Below are 21938 nucleotides of genomic sequence, written 5' to 3' on the forward strand. Positions count from 1 at the left end.
TGTCCTCCTCACATTTCTTCCGTCCTCCTGCATGCTGATGTGGGACGTATCCTGCTTCTCATTGGCTGATGCTCTTTGTCAGTCGTGTCAGCCTTGTCCAGTTTTTACTAGCATGCCAGATATCCAGTCCCAGTCACAGACGAGGGGGCGACTTGCTCGTAGGCTTGTTCACACATGAGGACTCGTCGTGGCAGACTATCTGCCGACTCACCTCTGACCCAAGGTGGCTCTCAAGATCCTCTGCGACGTCCAAATCACAGTGAAAATCGTGTAATGTGAACTTGTCTTAAGGCTGAGCCCAGCCACCCCAAATCTCTCTCACACATAAAAAAACAAACATTTTCTCCCTTACCTACAGTGCCAGCTCACCGTGCAGTTAGTTTCAGTTTTATGAGATGAGGTATTGAGAAGTTCATTCATGATTTTTTTTCATCTATTTATTTTTTTGCTACCACCCACATACTGTGTAGCTGAATGGAATTTTGTTCATCGCATTGAAAAACTACATTTGACAGCAACGTGTCCTTCCAAAAACACTGTCCCAGATACTGGATAATCCACAAACCTCACCGTCAGCAGTTTTCTTTGGGAATATTTCTTCTGTGAAAACTGTCAACAGTGAGGTCTGGATTGTGCTGGATTACCGGTTTTGTATCGAATAGTGTTGTTGTGTAACGCCCCCTCAGTGGTAATGGTTTGAGCTAAGAGTCTGGTTCAGGTTTAGGTAAGGGCTCATTAATTTTGCAAAGATGAGTTGCAGTTGATTTTTTTTTTCAACTGTATTCTTTTTTAATACAGTGAGTCTCGCACATTAAATCCAGTTCATCACTGGTGTCACAAACTTCAGACTAATGTCTTAAAACTTTAGCAGATAAGATATGAACAATTTGCATGACTGGATACAACCAAGGATTAGTGGAAAGGTGTTTTTGTAGGGTTAACTGACGCTTTAAAGGGGAACACCACCTAAATTACAAATTCCAATATGTTATTCCCATGGCCTTGAAAGGTTCGATCAGTATTTGTGAACATGAGCTACTCCCTCAAAGCCAGACACCAGAGAAGTAAGTGCCAGACTTGTGATGTCATAGGGCAGGGGTGTCAAATTCATTTTAGTTCATGGGCTACATACAGCCCAGTTTGATTTCAAGTGGGCCAGACCAGTAAAACCATTGCTTGTTGAGAATATTTTGCACAGTGTTTAATATCTTTAAACATGACCACAGTAAGTATTGATTGTTATTTCAGAGAGCTGTATTCTGGTCAGGGTGGAAAAGCCTCTGAGGCAGCATTTTACCTGAAGTATCTACTCACTGTTTAAGTTGCTCCTAAAACCTGGCACCTCTCAGCCTTCACATGTGCTTCAATATTAAGTGCAAAGTCATCTAGTGGACTGGATTGAACCCTGTGTTGTAGGGTATAAAGTCTGGAGCTGCTCCATAGACAATGAATTGGAACTTTACTCTATTGTAGTGGTCTCCATTCAGAAACAGAAAATGTACCCAGATACCCAGAATGTTCCCCTGAGTGCTTTCAGTGTAATCTATTACATCTTTCCAAAGTCACTGTCTATGAATGTTTTCAGACCTTCAAGGACTTTTTTTCTGTCTGCATTTGCAACCAATAGGAACACGGAAATATTATACTGTGAGCAGGCTGCCAGTTGGAATAACAACATTACTTTTAATCATGTATATCCACCATTATATATATGCTCAGTAAAGCCTGGACTTTACTGTCGGTCCATTCGTCCCTGAATTCTTCCATTTTTTTTCTGGTTACGAGCTGTTGTCTGTCTTTTGTGCTGTCAGTTGTTTACAGACTGGCTGTTCATCCAATTAATGTACCTTTACATCAGTCAAGGTTTCCCTTGAGTGCCTACTGTGAAATAAAAGCTGAAAAATTCCCTCAAAACAGTGTCCTAAGTACCTCTGTCATTCCTACTTCTTGTGGTGCAGACTCAAGAACTATACTGTGTCTCAAATCACGTACTTCTGTAATTACACTTAATATTTTGAGTGCATAAGTGCGTTCACACTGAGAAGTATGGAAAAATGCAGTGCACTATGAGTACCTGGATGGTGCACTCAAAACGGTCAAGAAGTTGAGTGTGGAACTATGGACACTTCTCGCCCTCAATGGTCGCCATCTTGGCTGCGTAGCAGAAGGGGAGGGGCCACTTTTCAAACTGGAAATAGCGGCCGAGGACTGTGCGACCGTGAACGTTGCTGCATTGTACAAATACATGTGTTTTTTGCACTAAGCACCACTATACTGTTGTCAGGTATAAGCCAGTATGTTTATTGGGTTAATTTAGTAGTCTGTAATGATTTGGTACCACGAACGATAATGAATGCTAGTTTGCTAACTAGCTAATTAGCAGTCATCATTTCCGGTAAGCGCACAACGGCCGTGTTTGGTTTGAGACAACACTACCCTGTCGAAATCGCGCACTACGCCAATGAGTACACAGTGCACATAGTATACTACATGGAAGTGTGCTAACGGAAGTATGTGATTTGAGACACACCAATAGTTTCTTACAACCATGAAAAAGTTATTCTGGGCCGAAGACACCTTATGGAGTAGTTTCAGACTTTATATCCCATGACATCTCAAGTTTGAGTTTTAGCACTCTAGTTTTTGGATTTGGGAGAGATTTGTTCACTAATATTTTAGCGACCTGTTTACTAATGTTTTTGGACTGTGTTAGACTAGAGGAATAAAAACAGGAATGTTTTTGGGGCCATTTTATCACTTAATTTGCTGTGTTATGAGTGGGTACATTATTAATATTTAAGTTGTAATGATTCAGCATTGTTGAGTTACTGGTAGCTTATTATTTCATTGTCATATATAGTACTTTGTATATTGTTTCATTTGTATTGTCATGTGCAGTGTTTAAGCGGAGTTATCGTGTTCCCTTGGTTATGAGCTAATTGGTTCCTACCTGTGCTTGTTTTGTGGGGACAGTGAAGAGAAGTTGCTGTATCCCTAAGTTGGAAAGTGTTGGAACGGTCTTGCTGTGTTGGTAAAAATTAAACGTTGCCCACAGCCTGGAAGAACTGAACACCAACCATCAAGACATGAGGGTTACACGCGTATGAATTTTGAAAATGGCCATAGTTCCCCTTTAAGTTTAAGTTTCATGTCCAGTTTAAATGGTTTCAATCTACCAATATTCCACTACACAGACCAGACCAGTGGGTTTCTGTTAATAACCAGGGAAACAGAGGCCTGTGAGTCAAACCAGCAGCCCTGTCTGTGTATGAGGTCTCAGCTCTGACACACCTGTCAGCACAAGCTCAGGTTGGCAATGACAGAGAGTATCCTTTAAAACTGTGTCAGGGAGGCTGTGTGCCTGGAACATATGGTGTATTGATGTCATATTATAAATGCCTGCCTAAATACTTTTGTATTCTGTGTAACAAACCTGGAATGTTGACTAACCTCCTTTGTTTCCTTTTCCTCAAATGTTTACCCTCAAGATTCAGCTGAAGCTGCAGACAACACACCGTGAATCTAATGATGTATTAACGATATATCAACTCCTCACTACAAGAAACAAGCTGCTTTTGAAAAGGTGCAGGGCCTAATGTGTGCACAAGTCACAGTGGAAAATGAACAGTTTTAAAAAACAACTGCAGCGACAAAGTTTCATGACAGTGACTCACATTTGCGCGTACACGCAGTGCCAGCTGGGCCACATTCCTGAAGGATAAAAAAAAAAAAAATCTGTTGAGAGTCAGTGTGGTGCGTTAAACTCAGACCCGTTTGACGAGACGGACTGTTTTTAAAAGATGAGTGTGAGTATTCCTACTCAACCTCATTCCAGCACTGAAACCATCTCTCGCGCGCATGGGACGCACACTCGTCTCGATCAGCGCGGAGGAGAAAGACGCACAGGTGCAACGGGTCGATAAAGATACGTTCAACTTATTGTTAGTGGTGGATTTTAATCGGTACATGATGAGAAACTGATGAAGAAACTCGCTGGAGTTAACTTTTTTTTCACTACGAAGACTTTTGTCGTTTTGGTGGATAATTAAACACAATGGATCAGGTGAGTTGTGCTTTTTATATCAAATCCTTCCTCAGTGTGTATTTAACGATGATTTATGACATTAAAACGACACTATTTGCAATTATTGAGATATTTTAAACTGTGCTCACAGGTGTAGGTCTGCTTCCTGTCACAATGACACCATCTAACTCTTTAATACGCTGTGACTGAGTCAATGTCTTCACAGTAGATGGATTCATTGAGCAGATACTGTATTTCTTACACACTTGTAAGACTCTTATTACATGAGTGTGTTGACAGTCACCTGGTTTAAGCACTACAAATCAGGTCTGCCTACTTTCTCTCTTCAAACAGAGAGTGGTAGATATGTAAATGCAATAACAACACAACGATCACTGTGCTGTTAAGGCTGATACACTGCCGTGATTTCATTCTTACTCTGAGCTCAGCACCACACGATCTGTAATATCAAGTGACATGTTTTTGTGATCTCAATCAGGTAAACTTAAATTCTGTATTTGCCTGATAGTGGTAATATATCTCAGCCTTATTCACTGTCCTTTCACCAGGAGGACAAATTGGACTTTATGGCCCTGAGGGCCAAGTTTCAGGAGGAAGAACACCTCCTGAAGCAACCCAAAATCAAACCTGCTCTCCCACAGAAACCAAAAGTTGTTCCTCCCCCACAGAGTCCCACTCACTACATCCCTGCAGGAGCACGCCCCTCCCTGCTCACCACCATCAACCAGAGCCTGGACGGGAAGACACCACTTGCTCCCAGAGTGGTCTTCAAGGACGACAAGAAGGAGAGCAAAAAGCCTCTCAGCCAGGTGAACTCTAAGGGGAAAGACAAGAGTGAAGGGAAGCTGAAAAAGAGTAAAGACAAGTCAAAAGGAAGCAAAGAGAAGCTCTTTGCTGATGAGGATGCAGAGGAGCAGAAGCCGAAGAAAGAGAACGGTAAAGACAAGAAGCTCCCGCTGCTCCCTGTAGCACCCAAGCAGAGCACTGCAGAGCTGGTGCCAGCCACGCCTCCACCTAAAGCCACAACACAAAAGAAGAAGGGCTTCCTGGGTTTCAGGAAGTCAGGAAAAAAAGATTCAGTGGCGGTCCCAGCAGAGCCCATCCTAGACAGCCCCAGCGCTGATGTTCCTGGACCAGCTCCACTTATCCCAGTACCTTCTGACTTTGGTGACACGCCACCAGAGCCGGAGATGGCTGCACCAAAGGCTCTAATGCCAAACATCCCCACCTTACCAAACTCAAGTGCTGCAGTGGAAATCACCCCACCCTCCACTATCCCTGCCTCTCCCGACTTCGGCCCACCTCCTGCCTTTATTCCTGATATCCCAACTCCTAAAGTGCCAACGCCAGAGATTGAAACTCCCCTTGAGATAGAAACTCCTGCGCTGCACGTTTCCAGGCCTGCCAGCCAAAATGAAATCATTCCCGGTCCACCCAGTGCTACCCCAACCCCTCCACCCACTCGTGCCATCATTGATCCCCCACCAGTGGCCTCTACTCCCTCACCATCACCTCCTGAGCCTGAGATTGCAGTTGAGGCTGTAAACATAGCTGCGGTGGAGACGCCTCCTCCTCCAGTGGTGAATCGTACTTCCAATTCCACACCATCTCCAAAACCTGAGCATCCGATCTCAGCCCTCTCAGCCCTCACCAGGGCGGAGGACAAGAGCCCAGTGAGAAGGAGTATACCATGTGACCAGAGGATCTTCAATGCTCTGGAGAAGGCACGCAGGAAGACCAGGTGAACAACACACAACTTTATCAGTGCAGTTCTTTACTTTCAGAACTATACCATTTAGTTGTCGATCATTGCAAAACAATAACATCTTACAATGCCTTCATCTGGTTTCAGCCCACAGACAACCTCCATCACATCCTTCTCTGCCAGCCCACCTCCTGAAGAGTTTCCCCCTTCTCAGAGTCCCACCATCTCTCTCCCAGAGCTCCCACCCATTGATTATGCGGGGAACGCACCCAAACCAGTTAACGGCCTCGACCACCGTAAGTCTGAACTAATCACTGCAGAATTAATTTCCTCTTCGCTTCTTGTTTCATTATTTCTGGATTTTCTTTGACTCTTTACCTGAACATGAAGTGCACAACAGCATATCTCATCATCAGGTGTGCAGAGTGCAGCTACAGAACATCATTTGTCAGTGTAGGGTTTCAACTATACAGAAAATGTGGTATGTATAGTATGGTTTATGCCACAGGGTTGCTTCGGGTGTTGGTTTGGAGAGGCAGCTTTAGAGAAACTCACACACACACACACACACACACACACACACACGCATAACGAGAACAGTCCTGACATTCCTCTGTTGTGCCAGAAACAACTGAGCAGCAGGTAGGGCAAAGCTGCAAAGGTATGTCAGCAATGACATGAGGAGGAGCAATGACAGGAGCATGTCCATCATTATGACACAGAGCCGCGGTGACAAACACTTTAATGGCTGTGCAGCTGACAGTGCATGAGATGAAAAGTGAGTCTGCTGCTGTGTTAACACTGAGTTCATTTACACAGAGATTATTAAGTCTGCATGTCGTAGAGCTACGAGCAACGAGGAAAACGGGATAACATCATTGAATATCACAATAACGATATTACTTGTGATAAAATGACATATTACAGTTTACGAATGTCTCTTTAGTCAACGGTTTGTATGATATCTAAGGAATTAGTGCCCCACAAATGGCATCGTCGTAATGTACTAAACATAAAGTTATGTAGGTTAGGTTTAGTCAAGAAAAGTTACGTAGGTTAGGTTTAGGAAACAAAACTTGGTAACGTAAAGCCAAATAAGAAGAAGTTACGTATGTTAGGTTTAGGCAAGTGAAGTTGCATAGGTTGGGTTTAGCAACGTGGTTGGGCATAATCACATTATGTACTTAATGTAAAGTAACATACTTAACATAAAGTTATGTGATTATATTTGGCCAAGTAAAGTTACGTCAGCTAGATTAAGGAAAAAACACAGATGGGTGTTGTCACGTTACTTACTTGACGTAAAGTTACATACTTTACATTAAGTTACGTATGTTAGGTTTAGACAGGTCAAGTTGCGTAGGTTGGGGTTAGGAAAAGACACGTGGATGGGCATCATCACGTTACATACTTATAAAGTTATGTAGATTAGGTTTAGTCAAGTAAAGGTACATCAGCTGGGTTTTAAGTAAAAAAACACAGATGGGCGTCGACATGTTACTTGAAGTAAAATGACATACTTTACATTAAGTTACGTATGTTAGGTTTAGGCAGGTAAAGTTGCGTGGGTTGGGGTTAGGAAAAGACACGTGGATGGGCATCTTCACGTTACGTACTTAAAGGTAGGATCTGGAGGATTTTCAAACAAAACAAAATATAGACATATACAAATGAAATCCTGCTTAATCATCACCTATGGGCTTCTACTCATGTGTGGTGGTGACTCTGTTTGCAGAGCTCCTGCCCTTTAACTGTATTTTGATGTTTATGTGAGCTCGGACTGCTTCTGGGCGGAGATTTCCCCAGCCAGTGAGAGAGCGCAGGTGCCGTGCCCGAGCGTGTCCGAGCGTGTCCGAGCGTGCACAAGCACAAGCCTTGCCTGAACCTCTTCTGTGAAGCCGTCTTCCGTACCTCCGGGCCCCGTACACCCGGGAGAGTTGAGCCTGATAGGAGGGGCCACATTTGAATGTGTGTTTACAAACAGCAACTGGAAAATCCTCCAGACCCTACCTTTAACATAAAGTTATTTAGATTATGTTTAGTCAAGTAAAGGTGCATCAGCTAGGTTTTAAGGAAAAAAAACACAGATGGGCGTCAACATGTTACTTGAAGTAAAATGACATACTTTACATTAAGTTACGTATGTTAGGTTTAGGCAGGTAAAGTTGCGTAGGTTGGGTTTAGGAAGAGAAACGTGGTTGGGCATAATCACATTATGTACTTAACGTAAAGTAACATACTTAACATAAAATTACATACATGAGGTTTGGTCGAGTGAAATTACAAAGGTTAGGTTTAGGAAAAGAAACTTGGATGGGTGTTGTCACGTTACTTACATAACGTAAAGTTTCATCCTTTATATAAAGTTACAAGTTACGGAGGTTAGGTTTAGGAAAAGAAACATGGTGATGACGTGCCTTAAAAAACTCAAAGAGCACTTGGTTTCACACCGAACATGGTGACCGGTCTCCTGGGAGAAAGTCCTGTGTTTGTTTGACCCAGCCACGACCCAAACCTGCATAAATCTTTCACAAACTTTTGCTCTTTACTCCTGTCAGCGCATCCGTTGACAGCAGCCTTTCTGAATACATGAATTATACACGCATTCTGGTGCATTGCTTGTTGTAGGAATACATATGAACACAGCATGAGAACACCGTCAGTGTACTTAAAGGGAATTATTTCCAACATTATTTTACTGAACAATTGAACATTGTTCGGAGCATAAAAGGCACCAACAAAAACAATATAAGTTACGTTTTAAAGTTGTGTTTTATACGGATACACTCTTTTTAACAAACTGAAAAATCCCTGAGTGCAATATTAAAGTCTTTAACCATGATGATAAAAAAATATATATGTTATGCAGCTCTGGTATGTAGGTGTTCACACATCTATCAGTGTTAAACAGCCTCATGCTGTTTACCATTTCAATGCCATTGTCACTTATCATAGTGTAGTAACACTCATATATTTCTGCCAATTCTCAGCGGCCTTTTATTTTTTTTAAAACACTTAATGTGCAGTGCAAAGTGATAACATTTTCAGAACAGTTCAATATAAATACAAGTTAGAACAGATATATTTTGCATTCCAAGTAAGAAAAGTGATGTACTTTGATGTAATGTGTAGAACAGAGTACCTTACAACTTCTTTAGATTTTAAGGAATGCATTAACTTAAGAAATGTCTTAAAAAGTAAAAATAAAAGAAAGACTCAAAGATTTTTAAAGCGAGGTACGCTGTGTGTTTCTTCTTTAAGGTGTCCTGATTTTTCACTCGTTGCATTATCTCTGGTCTGCAGCCTTCTATCACAACAACTTCCACACAGACTGGTTTGGTCTCCTCACAAATCAAATTCTTCCACTCAGCTTGCTCTTGTCTTCTCTCACTCTCCCTCTCTGTTCTTGGAATTTACATTCTGGTGTTCCAGCTGAAGTGTTTTACTGTTTTGACTGTGTTCATATGCAAATCTAGCTGCTTAAATGTCTGTAAGATTTTAATTTAAGACTTTGTAAAACCAGTAAACATCTGACAAACAAGCAATGCACAGAGATTCTAAGCATGATACACTTGTGTTAATACATGACGTCATTCTTTGCAGGGCAAGCCTCTCCAGTGTTGGAGGGTATCAGTGAGGAGGGGTCCAACCCTATCTCAGAGCTGTTGGTGGTCCCACCTCCTCCACCCAAGAAGATCCTCCGAAACACTGGGTCTCCGGATCCTACTCCAGAGGAGCCAGGCAGACCTCCATCTGTCAGCCTGAATGAATTCATCCCTCCTCCTCTGGAAGGTAATGGTGAGCTCACCATTTTGTACTTACAACTTTGTGAACCCAATTTAAACAGCCCCCTGAATGTTGTTTTTATATTGTCCCCTCCTCATCTACAGAGATCCCTGCTCCTCCTGAATTCGGGACCGACACCACAGATGTCCCAGAGTTTGACGACGTGGCCTCAGATGCTCACTCTCCAGAGCTGCCGGTGTCACAGTGGAACGGGGAGGAGTACTCAAGTCCAGATTCTCCAGATGGACAGAACCCGCCAGAGTTTTACGGCAATGGGGTAACTCCTCCAGGAGTGGAGGTCCCTGCATCACCAGTGTTTGGGGGCGAAAACCAACACAATTCACTACCAGAATTCTCTTTGCCTATCTTTCAGGGGTCCCCACCACAGGCAGGGTGAGTCATCCTGATCTCTGTGCTTGGAAATACTCGTTCATCTCTGAGAACTTTGTTTTGATTCTTTCACTCTAACTCACCCAGGCTTGAAACTCAAGTCGGCAACGGTGTCTACGCAAGTGAGGAAAATGTCTATGAGGACATCTCCACATCTACGACCAAAAAGAAAGGGAAGAGTGACGGCAAGAAACGCAAAGGACCACCAAAGAGTAAGGATTCTCTTTGGGTAACACTAGCAATGAGACGTTAGAGTTTCTGAACACCAGATATAATCACATCGATAAGAAATCTAAATAAACACATTATGTTCATGTATTTGCTGTACGATAGTGCACCTGCATCAAGTGTGACATTTAACTAGAATCTCTTTAACTAGATGCTGAAGTCTTTCGTCCATTCACCCACAAATTAAAATAACAGAAGGGTGGACTACAATGCCGATCGCCATAAATAAACAATATTTTCTTGTGTGAGCAATGCATCAAAACTGAATAGCACTGTGTAATAGTACCATATGCTGTGAACCTTCCTTGTTTGTATTCTAAGCTGACTTTTTGACAATTTGTTGTTTACACAGATCCATATGCTGAGGCACAACAGGAAGCCGTAAGTAGCTTTGTGATAACTAAGTCATTCTCAAATATACAAAACAAACACATTTTCTGAATGACAGCTGTTGCTTATCTGTTGGAGATGCCACTGATTTAGAATAAACTGAATCAAGCCTTATCTCTTCGTTGGTGTTTACAGACTGAAGAAAAAAACAAGACGGGCAGGTTTGGCAGGTAAGGCCTTATTTCTTTTTTTTTGTTGTTTTTGACCCACTTCTCTTTTCATCTCGGTTATCCCCCAGACGCTGTTAGCAGTGAGGGAGTTCGGTCCGCCTTTGTTTCCCTCATAATTTCCTCTGCCATTTAAACATGCAGCGAGGAGTCCCTTTCAGACAGGATGATATCCCTCTCTCTTCCTCTCTCCTCTGCAGGGGCGACAAGAAAGCTGCCGCAGAAGGGCCGGATGAGAAGGAGCTGAAAAAGAGAGAGAAGCAGCGCATGGAAAAGGAGAAGAAGGAGCTGAAGGAGAAACAAGAGAGGGAAAAGAAAGAGCAGAAAGAGAGGGAAAAGAAGGAGAACGAGATGAAGAAGAAATTCAAAGTGAGTGATGTTATTTGGACGGAGGAGGGAGGTATGGAAGGTGAACGGGCAGCGGGGGAGGGTGGGGTATATGTCTTGGCGTACAAACCTGTCTGGATTCATTCCTCCAAGTGAGAGAGTTGAGCTGAGCAGCATGTGCGAGCTCAAATGGAATCTGTGTAAACATTGTCTCATTGTTTCTCTGACAGGAGATCGATAGGCTATACTTTTCTTCTGTGATATACCATCACCATATTCTAACGACAGAACATGACTCTCTCCAGGATCCAGTGGGTCCTGCGAATGTTCAACTTGAAACCGACATCTCTGGCCAAACAGAAAGAATAAGATGCATTATAGTTACTGAAGAAAAAGCGAGACGGAGAACTTTCATCCAACTCATTCTTGCATATTTTAACCTGCGTAGCTGTTCTGCCTCATCCGCTCTCAAAGCGTTAGCAGGCAGCTGTTGAACAAGCCCTAGTACATGACCTGCCTAACACCAGACTGCAGGCGGACACAGTTAAGCCCCAAATCTACCAAACACTGTCAGTATGGTACCTTTGGAACCAAAAGCAACCCTTCAGACGTTGTACCTAGACTGTAGGTCTGTTTAGCGTTTCCACCACAACTGTACTCTTTCATGTGGGCGGAGTTGCTGTCACTCACTGCTCCATCCAGCACTCACTGTATTTCCTCCTTTATCAGTCTGCACCTTGTTCATTGCCCACAGAACGAGGCTGCACGCCGACATTTTCATAAATAAAACAGGCTGCAGTGAGAGTCTCTCTCCATGGGATATTAAAAAATAGCAGCTTTGTGCATTTAGTTCGTCTCAGGCAAGCTCAGGGGTTTAGTGTTGCCATGGTCCACAGGAACGACGCTCAGCGATTGGGATATATGCAACTCACATAATCACAGATCTGTGTGCTAGGTACCCCAACAGAGGGGGGACCAAACATGGGGACAGCACAGAACAGTTCTGTTGGTACCATCCACAACTTTTCACAGTGGAAACGGAAAAAAGCGTATTGAACTGTACTGCTCGGTGGAAACGGGGCTTTAGTGACAAGCTGGTGAACACAGTGAAGAATTTAGCAGCTAATGAGTCAGTTATTTCCCTCAGCAGATGGTAAGGAGATGAAAAAGAGTTAAATTAGAGCGGATATTAAACAAAAAAGCAGTTAGTGAAAATGAAACACTAAAAGTCTCATGAATGCATTCCACACTGCCATAAGAGGTGTTATGTCATGAAAGGGGAAGTTCATTATTTTCCAGCATGGACCCTGTTTTCCCGTGTTTTTGTGTCTCAGTGACTAATGGAAACAACAATTTATGAAATTGCAGTATTGAGCGAGAGGGCTGAAGCTGTTTGTGGTGGAACAGGCTGAGGCCTTTCACCCTCAACGTACGGCCACTGAAAGTGCTTGTTTTGCTTCTGACATGCTCAGATCTCATTCAAAGTGTCTGAGACATTATGGAAAGGATCCTTATAGATGTAGACCTTGTTGTTAAAGAGTAAGATCCTTTTTGTTTAACCAGAAATGGTCCTGAAATCACCATCACCAAACCCACAAGACTTCATTTCACCACATGGTCATTTTGGTGTGTATAGAGCCACCAGAGTTGGCAATTGATGGAAAAGTGGGAAGACAAACCAGGACAGCTTTTGTGAGTTTTATTTTGTTTCTGTTGACTTTGTATGTATGTGTTTTATGATGATAAAATTACTTCTTTTGTTTTTTTTTTTACATGAAGTATGGATAAAGGTTTGGTGATGGTTATTTCAGGGCTGTTTCAGGTTAAACTAAAAGGATCTTGCTCTTTCACAAAGAGGTCTTTCTCTGTAGGATTCTTTCCGTGATGTTGTCAGACACTTAAAATAATCTGAGCCTGTCTGTGGCAAAAACAATCATTTTTAATGGATGTAAGTTGACAGTGCAAACATGCTTCAAGTGGTTACACTGCAGTCTGTTTGAAAGCAGTCTTCTGAATATTGGACCAATATCAAAACTTCTTGTTCCCATCAGTCACTTAGATACAAAACATGGTAAAAATAGGGTCCAGGTTGAAAAATACCAAACTTGCAGGAAAAGCACAGGTGAAATTAGTATCCGTAATAATGGCTAAGTTCCACTAAGTGTGAGCTATTCCCATGAGACAGGACGTCCTCCCCTAAACTGAAAGCAGCTTTTCCTACTGTGAAAAAGGTCTCTCTCTCTATTGCAAGTATGTGAGCTCTGTTTTGTGCATATGTACAAACAGTATGTGAATGTGTGGTTTTAACCTGCTCCTGTATTTGTTAGATCACAGGACAGGAGGATGCCATGTACCAGGCAACAGTAACTGTGACGACCAAGGGACGTAAGCGCGATCTGCCCGTCACCAACGGTGACACCGTCAGCATCATCCGAACAACCAACTGTCCTAAAGGGAAATGGCTGGCCAGAGACAGCAGCAACAACTGTGAGTTAACAACAACAAAAAAAGTAAACTATGAGATTAGAAATGTGCTCACGTCAAAGGTAGAGGGATGCATAAAGAAAGAGGTCTATTACAGGGTCCTTCAAAGAGTCTTAACCTCCTGAGACCTGAACTTTTGTTTGGTCTACATTTTTAATTTCTCCTAGCTATTTGGGATCAGCAGGACCCAATAAGTAGAGTAAAACTAGAGATGTACTGATACCACTTTTTCCTTCCCGATACCGATTCCGATCCCTGAACCTTAGGTATCTGCGGATACCGAGTGCCGATCTGATACCAGCACGTAAAATAAAAATGGATGGGATATGAATTGTCCTAAAACTCTATGTAAAATATTAAGGAATAAATACATAATAGTAGAATGAATTCCATAAAACTGTTTTTTATTATTATTATCCAGTGTTGACACAGATCAAGACACAGGTTAAAGTGCAGCCACACAAATTGGTAAAAAAGACATTTTAAAGGCTACAGTAGAATGCTTTTTGAACTCCGCTCCGTTTCCGTTTCGTTTGCCTGTAGCGTGCGTATGCATAATGATGTGAGGCATTACGTGGTATCGGATTGGTCATAGGCTGTACTCGTATGGCAAGCTGTTTTAACATTTAATAGCTAGACTGGATATTCATTACTGATATCTGCAACATAATTTTGCCTAGTCAAATCTCTTATTCAAGATATCTGTAATTAGATTTTGACTAGTCAAAACTCTAATTACAGATATCTGTAATATATCTGTAATTCAGTTTTGACTAGTAAGATTCAGACTACTTTTGCCATTAATGTGTATGGGGTTTGTCATTGTAGATATCTCCAATGTAGTTGCGGATATCTGCAACTACATTGGAGATATCTACAATGAGAAACCCCATACACATTAATGGCAAAAGTAGTCTGAATCTTACTAGTCAAAACTGAATTACAGATATCTGTAACTGTAGTTTTGACTAGTCAGAATGATGTCATAGATATTTTCAATTAAAATGCATACTAGTCACAATGACATTATGACTAGTCAAAATGGTGTTGTTGATATCTATAATGGTAGTTCTGGATAGTCAAACTTAGCGATTAAATGTTAAAACGGCTTGCCATAGTACTCGCCGATACCGATACCGATACCGCATTTTCGGCAGTATCGGAGGCATTTCCGATACTGGTATCGGTATCGGTACAACTCTAAAAAAAACTAGACATTGTTAATTATAATTAAGTCCAAATGTCCTCAAATGAATACAGCACTGGCAGCACTGTCGCTAGCATTGGAAAAATTTGTTGCCATATCAAACTAGACACATTATTAATCATAAATAAACAAGTTTCTGTCCACTTTTGTGTCAGGATCTGCCGCAGCCTGACTTGGCAGAGATGGCTGCCATCTTGTTTTTACATGGATTAGTGTATTTTGCTCTTATTGCCACTAGATGGCACAAAAAAGTGTCCACAAACGAGGACAACAGGTCTGAGTTAAGAAGTGTGAAGTATAAGGTCATGTAAACCCAAAATGTGATGTCCTCATATGAGGACACAGGGTCTCAGGAGGATACTGGGCCTTGATGTCATGAAATGATCTTAATTTAAAAAGCATTAAATTTAAGTGTCTTCTACCTGTAAACACCTTGTATTAGTGTTTGTGCACCTCCCTTATACACAGCTAACTGTATAAAAGTGTTTGCACAGATAACTTTATCTCCTGTGGTCTCTGATTGCTGATCGCACCGCTGACTCTGTGAGTGTGTTCCAGATGGGTATATTGCGGTGGATCATGTGGAGCTGGACATAAAGGAGATGTTGGAGCTGGGAAAGAAGGCTGCAAACACACACAAGAGCAGCAACAATATTATTGAGGATGTTGCAAGATCAGGGAGCAGGTACATGTGCACATGTGATAACTTATACCAACAATCCAATGAATAAACCTCCTCACTCATTATTCATTACACTGTTAAATTTAAAGGATGATTTATAGCTGTTGTTGTCTCTTTTCTCAGGACCTCAAACCACTATCCACTGTCAACAGAAAGCTGTAAGTTTTAATAATGATAACAGTATATGTTTAAGTTATTCTGCAGCCGTTTGATGTTGATGTTGGTGTGTTCAGTCACAGATGACAGTGAGGAGTGGACCGGTGATGATGACGAACCTCTGTCCCCTACCTCGAACACTACAGATCCACTGGCTCCAATGTAAGTCCATGTTAGCCTGAATCTACTGCACAGGGCTGAGCTGTTCACTTTTGATTTATAGAACAAGATACAGACCCATGATGAGCATTGTTGACGATGATCTCTGATTAGTCATTTGTATTTTTTCTTAACCAAAGCCATGTCTTGTCAATGTCTTTTCCTCCAAAGCGGTCACTCCAGGACGCTCTCAGTGCCAGACATGGGTAAGAAATTCCAAACCAGACTTTCTCCAGCAAATTGTACTTGTAAGCTTAACAATAAGGTTAAACAAAGTGCGTCTGCTTGTGACAGTAGGTTACATAACCACACACGTCTCCTCCATGTGTTATCTTGATGCGAGTGTGCAGATACAACAGAGAAGCGAAACTACAAACAGATGGATTTTTACATCAGATTAAGTTGATGATTGTTTCAGACAAGCACAGGATCCATGTACAAGCCTTTATCATCAGATGGTCTTTTAAAGGCAGCAGAAATCTTTCGCCATCTATGCTTCTGTGGCTGCGAGTTGAAGGTGTTGTGGAGCCCTAGCAAAGTTTTTAGTGACAAATTTATGTAATAACTTTCAGATTATTAGTTAACACCAAGTCTTGTATCTGTAGGTCAGAACAGGAGAAGTGATGTGTGAGGCTACATCTTTTTTTCTCTCGTTAGTTGTTAAGCGTTGGTGATCAAAGCACAAAGACGATAATCACGGACGCAAATCACGGAAGTTTAGGACTGAGCTTCTCCTCTGAGCTGGCTGAGAATGAGGCAGGAGGGTGAAAAGGACAGGTGCATGCTGGCATTCTAAAAACAACAGGAAGTTAGTGATTTGTTTTTGTTTTTTTTCAGCTGATTTGACCTGCTCATCAACTCAGCAGCAGCGGCTGTAACGCACAACTCATGGAGGCAATTATGGGACTTTAAAACCCACTTCCTCTCATCATAACTCAGTCAAATTTGAACACAAAGATGAAATATAAATATTCTAATCCGGTGACTGTCGCCTCCATAAATCTGCTTGGAAATCTAATAACTCTCGAACTTACCTGAGAATCATCACGTTTTAAGTTTTCTTCGGTATCACAGTAATCCAGTGACAGCTGACTGTACATCCATGGGTACACTGCAGACAGGGTATGCTAATAGCTAACTCAGGTATAAAACAAATAAACTAGTAGCAACCTAGCTAGCTAACTGACTCTATGGTGACATTATACTTCCTGTTTACATCCCCCAGACTCCCAGAGCATTATTGGAAGTGTAGTCTCAAACCGTAGAGCATGATTGTCTCAGGGGCCGTACACACGCCATGTTGTGCCTTGTTTGTGCCAGCTGTCAAAAGGTTGCATCTGAGGAGTCGGGAACTGCCCATTGGTTCGACCATATTAAACTCATTGTTCCGAAGTCCGTTCCGAAATCATCATGATGCCCTGTGGTTAAGGTCTGGTTAGGTTTAGGCACAAAAACCACTTGGTTAGGGTCAGGAAAAGATCATGGTGTGGGTTAAAATGAAAAAGAAAGTGACAAACACATAAGCCGTGAGCCTGCTTCGCCTCAAGCCGGTCGCGGCGCACCATACGCCCACCGCGAGCCGTTCAGCACTGCGGACAGTCGGACTAATGAGATGTCGAACCAATGGGCTGTCGAACCAATGACATGGACCCGAGGAGTTAACCTTTGCAAGCACCGTGTCATAGCCTATTTACCTGAAATCCTAAGTGGCAGCCCTGATATGTATGGAAGAAGGGAAAAGATATCTGTCGGCTCTGACTGGTTGGTCGTCATCACATGACATGCGGTGTGCGCTGCTGAGTTCCAAAAGTTGAACTCGGTTTATCTCGACGCACAGCTGTCGTGCCCTAAAAAAGAAGGTGCTCAGGAATGCGTGCGCATCGTGATGGCATCGCTCTGGCTTTTGAGCACGCCTGCCAAAACAATGAATTGTGTAAATTTTATTCATATTGCATTCTAAGTTGTGTGGTTCAATCAATTCGTCTGCAGCCACAGTGTCAGACTTTAGAACTTGAAAGTATCATGACCTCAGTAGCGTTGAACGCGGCATTGTGGTGACACTGGCCACTTAATTTAGTCTAAGGGGTTTTTAAACTTAATTTAAAGACACACTGACCTCTTAGCTCTGTTTGCATACTTTAACAGTGACTCACAACCTCACTGGATGAGCCGGTTGTTTGAGTAAACAGGAAGATGTGATTATGGTATGATTAATGCTTTAGGTGCGTGACGTTAAAGTGCATCGCATTTACCTCTCATTTATTCATTTTCTCAGGAAACAAAGACCTCAGTGTAAACCACGCGCACAGTCAAAGTGACCTCAGTGCAGATGGCCCCCATGTCCAGTGAGTTCACCTGTTTCTCTCTTACATAAACACACACACACACACACACACACACACACACACACACACATAGATGCAGAATGTGGATATACAATACATGTGTGTTTGTCTTTTGATCAGAGCAAGACATGAAGCACTTCAGAAGCTGGCGACATTTTTCCATTCACCCAAACCTGTGGAGCCCGCTGCCAGGTAGGCTCAGTGCACAAATGTTCACCTGCTGTACACACACACACACACACACAAATGTTCACCTGCTGTACACACACACACACACACACATATGTGCACATGCACACGCATACAAATAAGGTTTTAATTTTTGCTTTTTTGCCTTTTTTTTTTTACAGCAGCACTGAACCAGAGAAAAGTAAGTGATGCATAAAATATCCCTGATCCTAAAATATAGAAAAATGATATAGACATCTTGCATGTGAATACAACTTAGATTATATAAAATTATTTATGTATAATGGTGTGTAACATGATCATTCAATCACTGGAAAATCCATATATCCATCCGTCTCCCTTATAACACATTTGATGTGTTTGATAAATGGATTTTTGAAACTTAATACTCTGTTCCTATCTCAGGTCCTGTGCCTGTGAAGGAGGAAGCAGCTCCCATGTGAGTAGGGTTATAAAACACACACACACACAAAGAAAAATGCCGAACATGTTGTGCAACCTGTAGACGGACAAGTTTCCTTCATTTCTGTCTGTAATGGGTTGCTAAGCATGAAAAGAGCGTTTAATTCTTTTTGTGTTTGAGAGAAAAAGAGACGGACGAAGAATCCCCTCCTCTCCTACCAGGAAGTTACGCTGGCTTGTGCCCTGGTAGAAGAATGAGTCGAGTCCTCGTAATGTGCTTTTCACATTTATCAGTGGTGTCATATTCATGGTCAAAATGAGGTCACCCTCCTTTGTCGCTGCTGGCACAGTAACCAACATGGCAGCACCTACGTACTAAGCAACAGTCTCTGGGCAACACGGGGAAGGTTGAGTTATTTTGAAATGTGTTTTTCTGCAGGCCTGAAGCCAGTTCAACACAGGAAGTTGATTTAGACTCTACTGATATGCTCCTTTTACCTCCTCCTGCCCTGTACGCTGACTTGGCCGCGGAGTAATTATCATAAAACCAGGTGAGCATGAATCACCTGGACTCTCTCGTCACTCACAGCTCTGTGCACTTCACACACTGACATGATGTCTTTCTGTTTGTAGCAGCTGGGCAAAAAGCAGCCAGGCAGAGGAAACAGGATTTGTCTATGTTATTCTTCACTCTGTGACCCGTGTCAGTCACATAATACTGTGACAGTAACTTCATCTTCTTGATAATAACCTTTTTTACCTGGTGACTGCATTTGTGGATCAGATTGATGATGAAGAAGAGCAGGATTTGGGGATTTCTCGACAAGCGACACACCATCTCAGCAACTAGAACTTTTTGTGCGCTTTTTTTGAAGCACTCACTGTGAAACCAGAGGGACAGTTTGCCTGGTGGCTCTGAGTGACTTTGAATATTGGACCAAGATGAACTGCTGATCCTGGGAAAGGACTTATGAACTGTTGCAGACACACACCCTGGAGGCTGTTGTAGGGAAAATTACAAACTTCCTATGCAAACACCAGAAAGCTAAATCTATTTAAAGTGGAAACAGACAACTTATCAGCTTTCCCACTAGCGTTTCCAAGGGGTATTATTGTTGGCACCACTGTTGCAAAGACAACCAGCTCGCTTTACATGTACTTCCGAGCTTAGCAGCCACCACAGTTTCACAGTTACTTCGGTTGTTCCACCGTCTGCCATTTCCGCTACTGGGGATAGTAACTGCACAGAACGTACACTGATACTCTTTAGTAACTGTGGATGGCTACTGGGGAAACAAAAGCGCTATCCTCTTTCTGTTTTTGGTTGTGCAATGGTTGATGCACTTCCTTTATGCCATAAACAAGCAAACAGGATTGCATAATGACAGTGAGGCTTATGGGGAACCAGTCTCAACACGAATAGTGTCAGTATTCTATAGCCATTAGGGTACAGTTACACATGAGCAAAATTAACAGTGGTGAATATTAGCCTTCCGTTCACTTCCATTCAATGTGAGCAAAGGGGGGCGTTGAATATTTGCTTCTGGTGGCAAAGCAAATCACATCTTCACATCACGTGGAGTTCCTCAGGGAACTATAGTGAACTTTGCTTGGCAACGTTGCAGCTTCAACTACTAGCAGAGTAGCACGTGTGGAGGAGACAGTGATTGTTGCCCTGTTTAACCAGCCCATACTGAATGATACTGGCCATGAATAACACAAACTGCCCCACATGAGAAATGCTGCTTGGCGAGAGACAGAAATGGAATGTAAGAAAATGGAAAATAACATCATATTTCGTTGTCTTTATCAGCACGCTAGCTAACATTAGCCAGAAAGCTAGCCCATATTATCGCCTTGGCAGCGTGGCCACTCGCCTGCATTGCTCATGTGATTGTACCCTGACATTGTGTAATCCATATTTACTTCATACTGACAAGTTAAAGCAAAAGAAATTGTCTATTTCCACTTTAAAATGGTGGAAAGAAGGAGAGGACAATGAAAATGTAGATTTTTCGTAGACCAGGGAATTTTTTAAGGTTAGGACACTATCCTGAACGGGGAATTGTTAACTAACCAATTCCATCCATGTTCCCAGTAATCAATAGTTTTTCTTCAGGCTCAACCACTAATCCAGCAGTTCAGTTATCGGTGTCTGAATATTTATCGTCGTCTACATATAGCAGTTTCAAGGGCTGGATGGAAATTGGTGTCTTACAAACTTGTTACCAGTTTACAGTGTTGGTAGCAAATGGATGAATAGTAATATAGCTGATAAACTTACAAATGAACAAAGACTTAAAGGTCCAGTGTGTAGGATTCAGTGATGTCCAGCAGCTGAGGGTGCAGGTTGCTGCCAACTGAAGCTGCTCCCGTGTGATGAGCGTGGCCGACGCGAAAACGTGAACGGCCCTGTCAGAGCAGTGATTTGTCTGTTCTGGGCTACTGTAGAAACAACATGATGGACCTCATGGAAGAGGACCCGCTCAGTACGTAGATATAAACAGCTCATTCTAAGGTAATGAAAACAGTGATTCTGTGAATATTCTCCCTGAATCCTACACACTGGACATTTAATATGATTTTAGGTTTGGTCATCAGCAGTAATTAAAGAACCTGTATGTGGCCAGCTTTACCCCACAAGTGTTGTGATCTATTTTAGTTTATTTCATACTGCATCTATAGGACTCTGGTTAAAGTGCCGTTCACCCCAAAATCAGAAATGCATTTTTTTTGTCCTCTTACCTGTGGTGCTATTTATCAGTCTAGATTGCTTTGGTGGAGTTGCACAGTGTTGGAGATATGTTCCAACACATGTTCACTGTTCCAAACTTCCTGCTGTTGAGAAAAGGTGATGAGAATGGAAGAAACGAGCAAGAAGTTTTCATTTACCTCTTGGGTGACCCCGCCAGAATGTTCTGGGAGCCTGTGACGCTCAGTAACATCAAGTGGAACTTTGAAGTTTCTGGTGGGACAGGAAGTGAAACCGGTGAAGAGTTGGCACCAATGTTTTAATGTTTCAGAGGTCAAAGCTGACATTCGCAGATACCTCCTTCAGCTGTACACACGAGATCTTTAATTCGATCTCTGACTCATCGTACTGTATTGTTCATCTGATGATATAGTCGCAATAAGATACACAGGATAAGTAGTGCTAATGGAGACTGTAAGAGTGAGGCACTAGATGGCGCTCAGCTTGTGGAGCTCAAAGCACCAAAAAATTCATCTGAAAAACTCAGCATCAATGTCTCTTTCCAGAAATCATGACCCAGTTAC

At 42.3% G+C, this 21938-nt stretch overlaps 1 protein-coding gene across 5 annotated transcripts; it reads left to right on the forward strand.

The window, feature by feature from the left end:
- The first annotated feature begins 3834 nt into the window (after window positions 1-3834).
- LOC126396224 (uncharacterized) lies at window positions 3835-21935 on the forward strand. 5 transcript variants are annotated; one of them, XM_050054122.1, is made up of 20 exons: window positions 3835-4063; window positions 4594-5786; window positions 5898-6046; window positions 9354-9548; window positions 9641-9929; window positions 10014-10138; window positions 10507-10535; window positions 10680-10714; window positions 10912-11080; window positions 13366-13525; window positions 15288-15414; window positions 15535-15569; window positions 15645-15729; window positions 15898-15932; window positions 18002-18071; window positions 18192-18263; window positions 18422-18441; window positions 18666-18699; window positions 19102-19213; window positions 19296-21935. In XM_050054122.1, the coding sequence occupies exons 1-19, from the start codon at window positions 4055-4057 to the stop codon at window positions 19196-19198; spliced, it is 2928 nt and encodes a 975-aa protein (XP_049910079.1). In that variant the 5' UTR covers window positions 3835-4054; the 3' UTR covers window positions 19199-19213; window positions 19296-21935. The 5 variants fall into 5 exon arrangements, with proteins under 5 accessions (XP_049910079.1, XP_049910080.1, XP_049910081.1 ...); XM_050054123.1 differs by having other exon boundaries at window positions 19299-21935; XM_050054124.1 differs by having other exon boundaries at window positions 18425-18441.
- The last annotated feature ends 3 nt before the right edge of the window (window positions 21936-21938 follow it).

This window comes from Epinephelus moara, chromosome 10 (genome assembly GCF_006386435.1).
Source record: "Epinephelus moara isolate mb chromosome 10, YSFRI_EMoa_1.0, whole genome shotgun sequence".
Taxonomy (NCBI): Eukaryota; Metazoa; Chordata; class Actinopteri; order Perciformes; family Serranidae; genus Epinephelus; species Epinephelus moara.

Excerpts from the sequence above, each read along its gene's own strand:
- LOC126396224 (XM_050054122.1), top strand. Across the intron at positions 9,549-9,640 it reads TCCTCCTCTGGAAGGTAATG|AGATCCCTGCTCCTCCTGAA; the intron begins GTGAGCTCACCA and ends CCTCATCTACAG. Across the intron at positions 15,415-15,534 it reads GTTGCAAGATCAGGGAGCAG|GACCTCAAACCACTATCCAC; the intron begins GTACATGTGCAC and ends CTCTTTTCTCAG.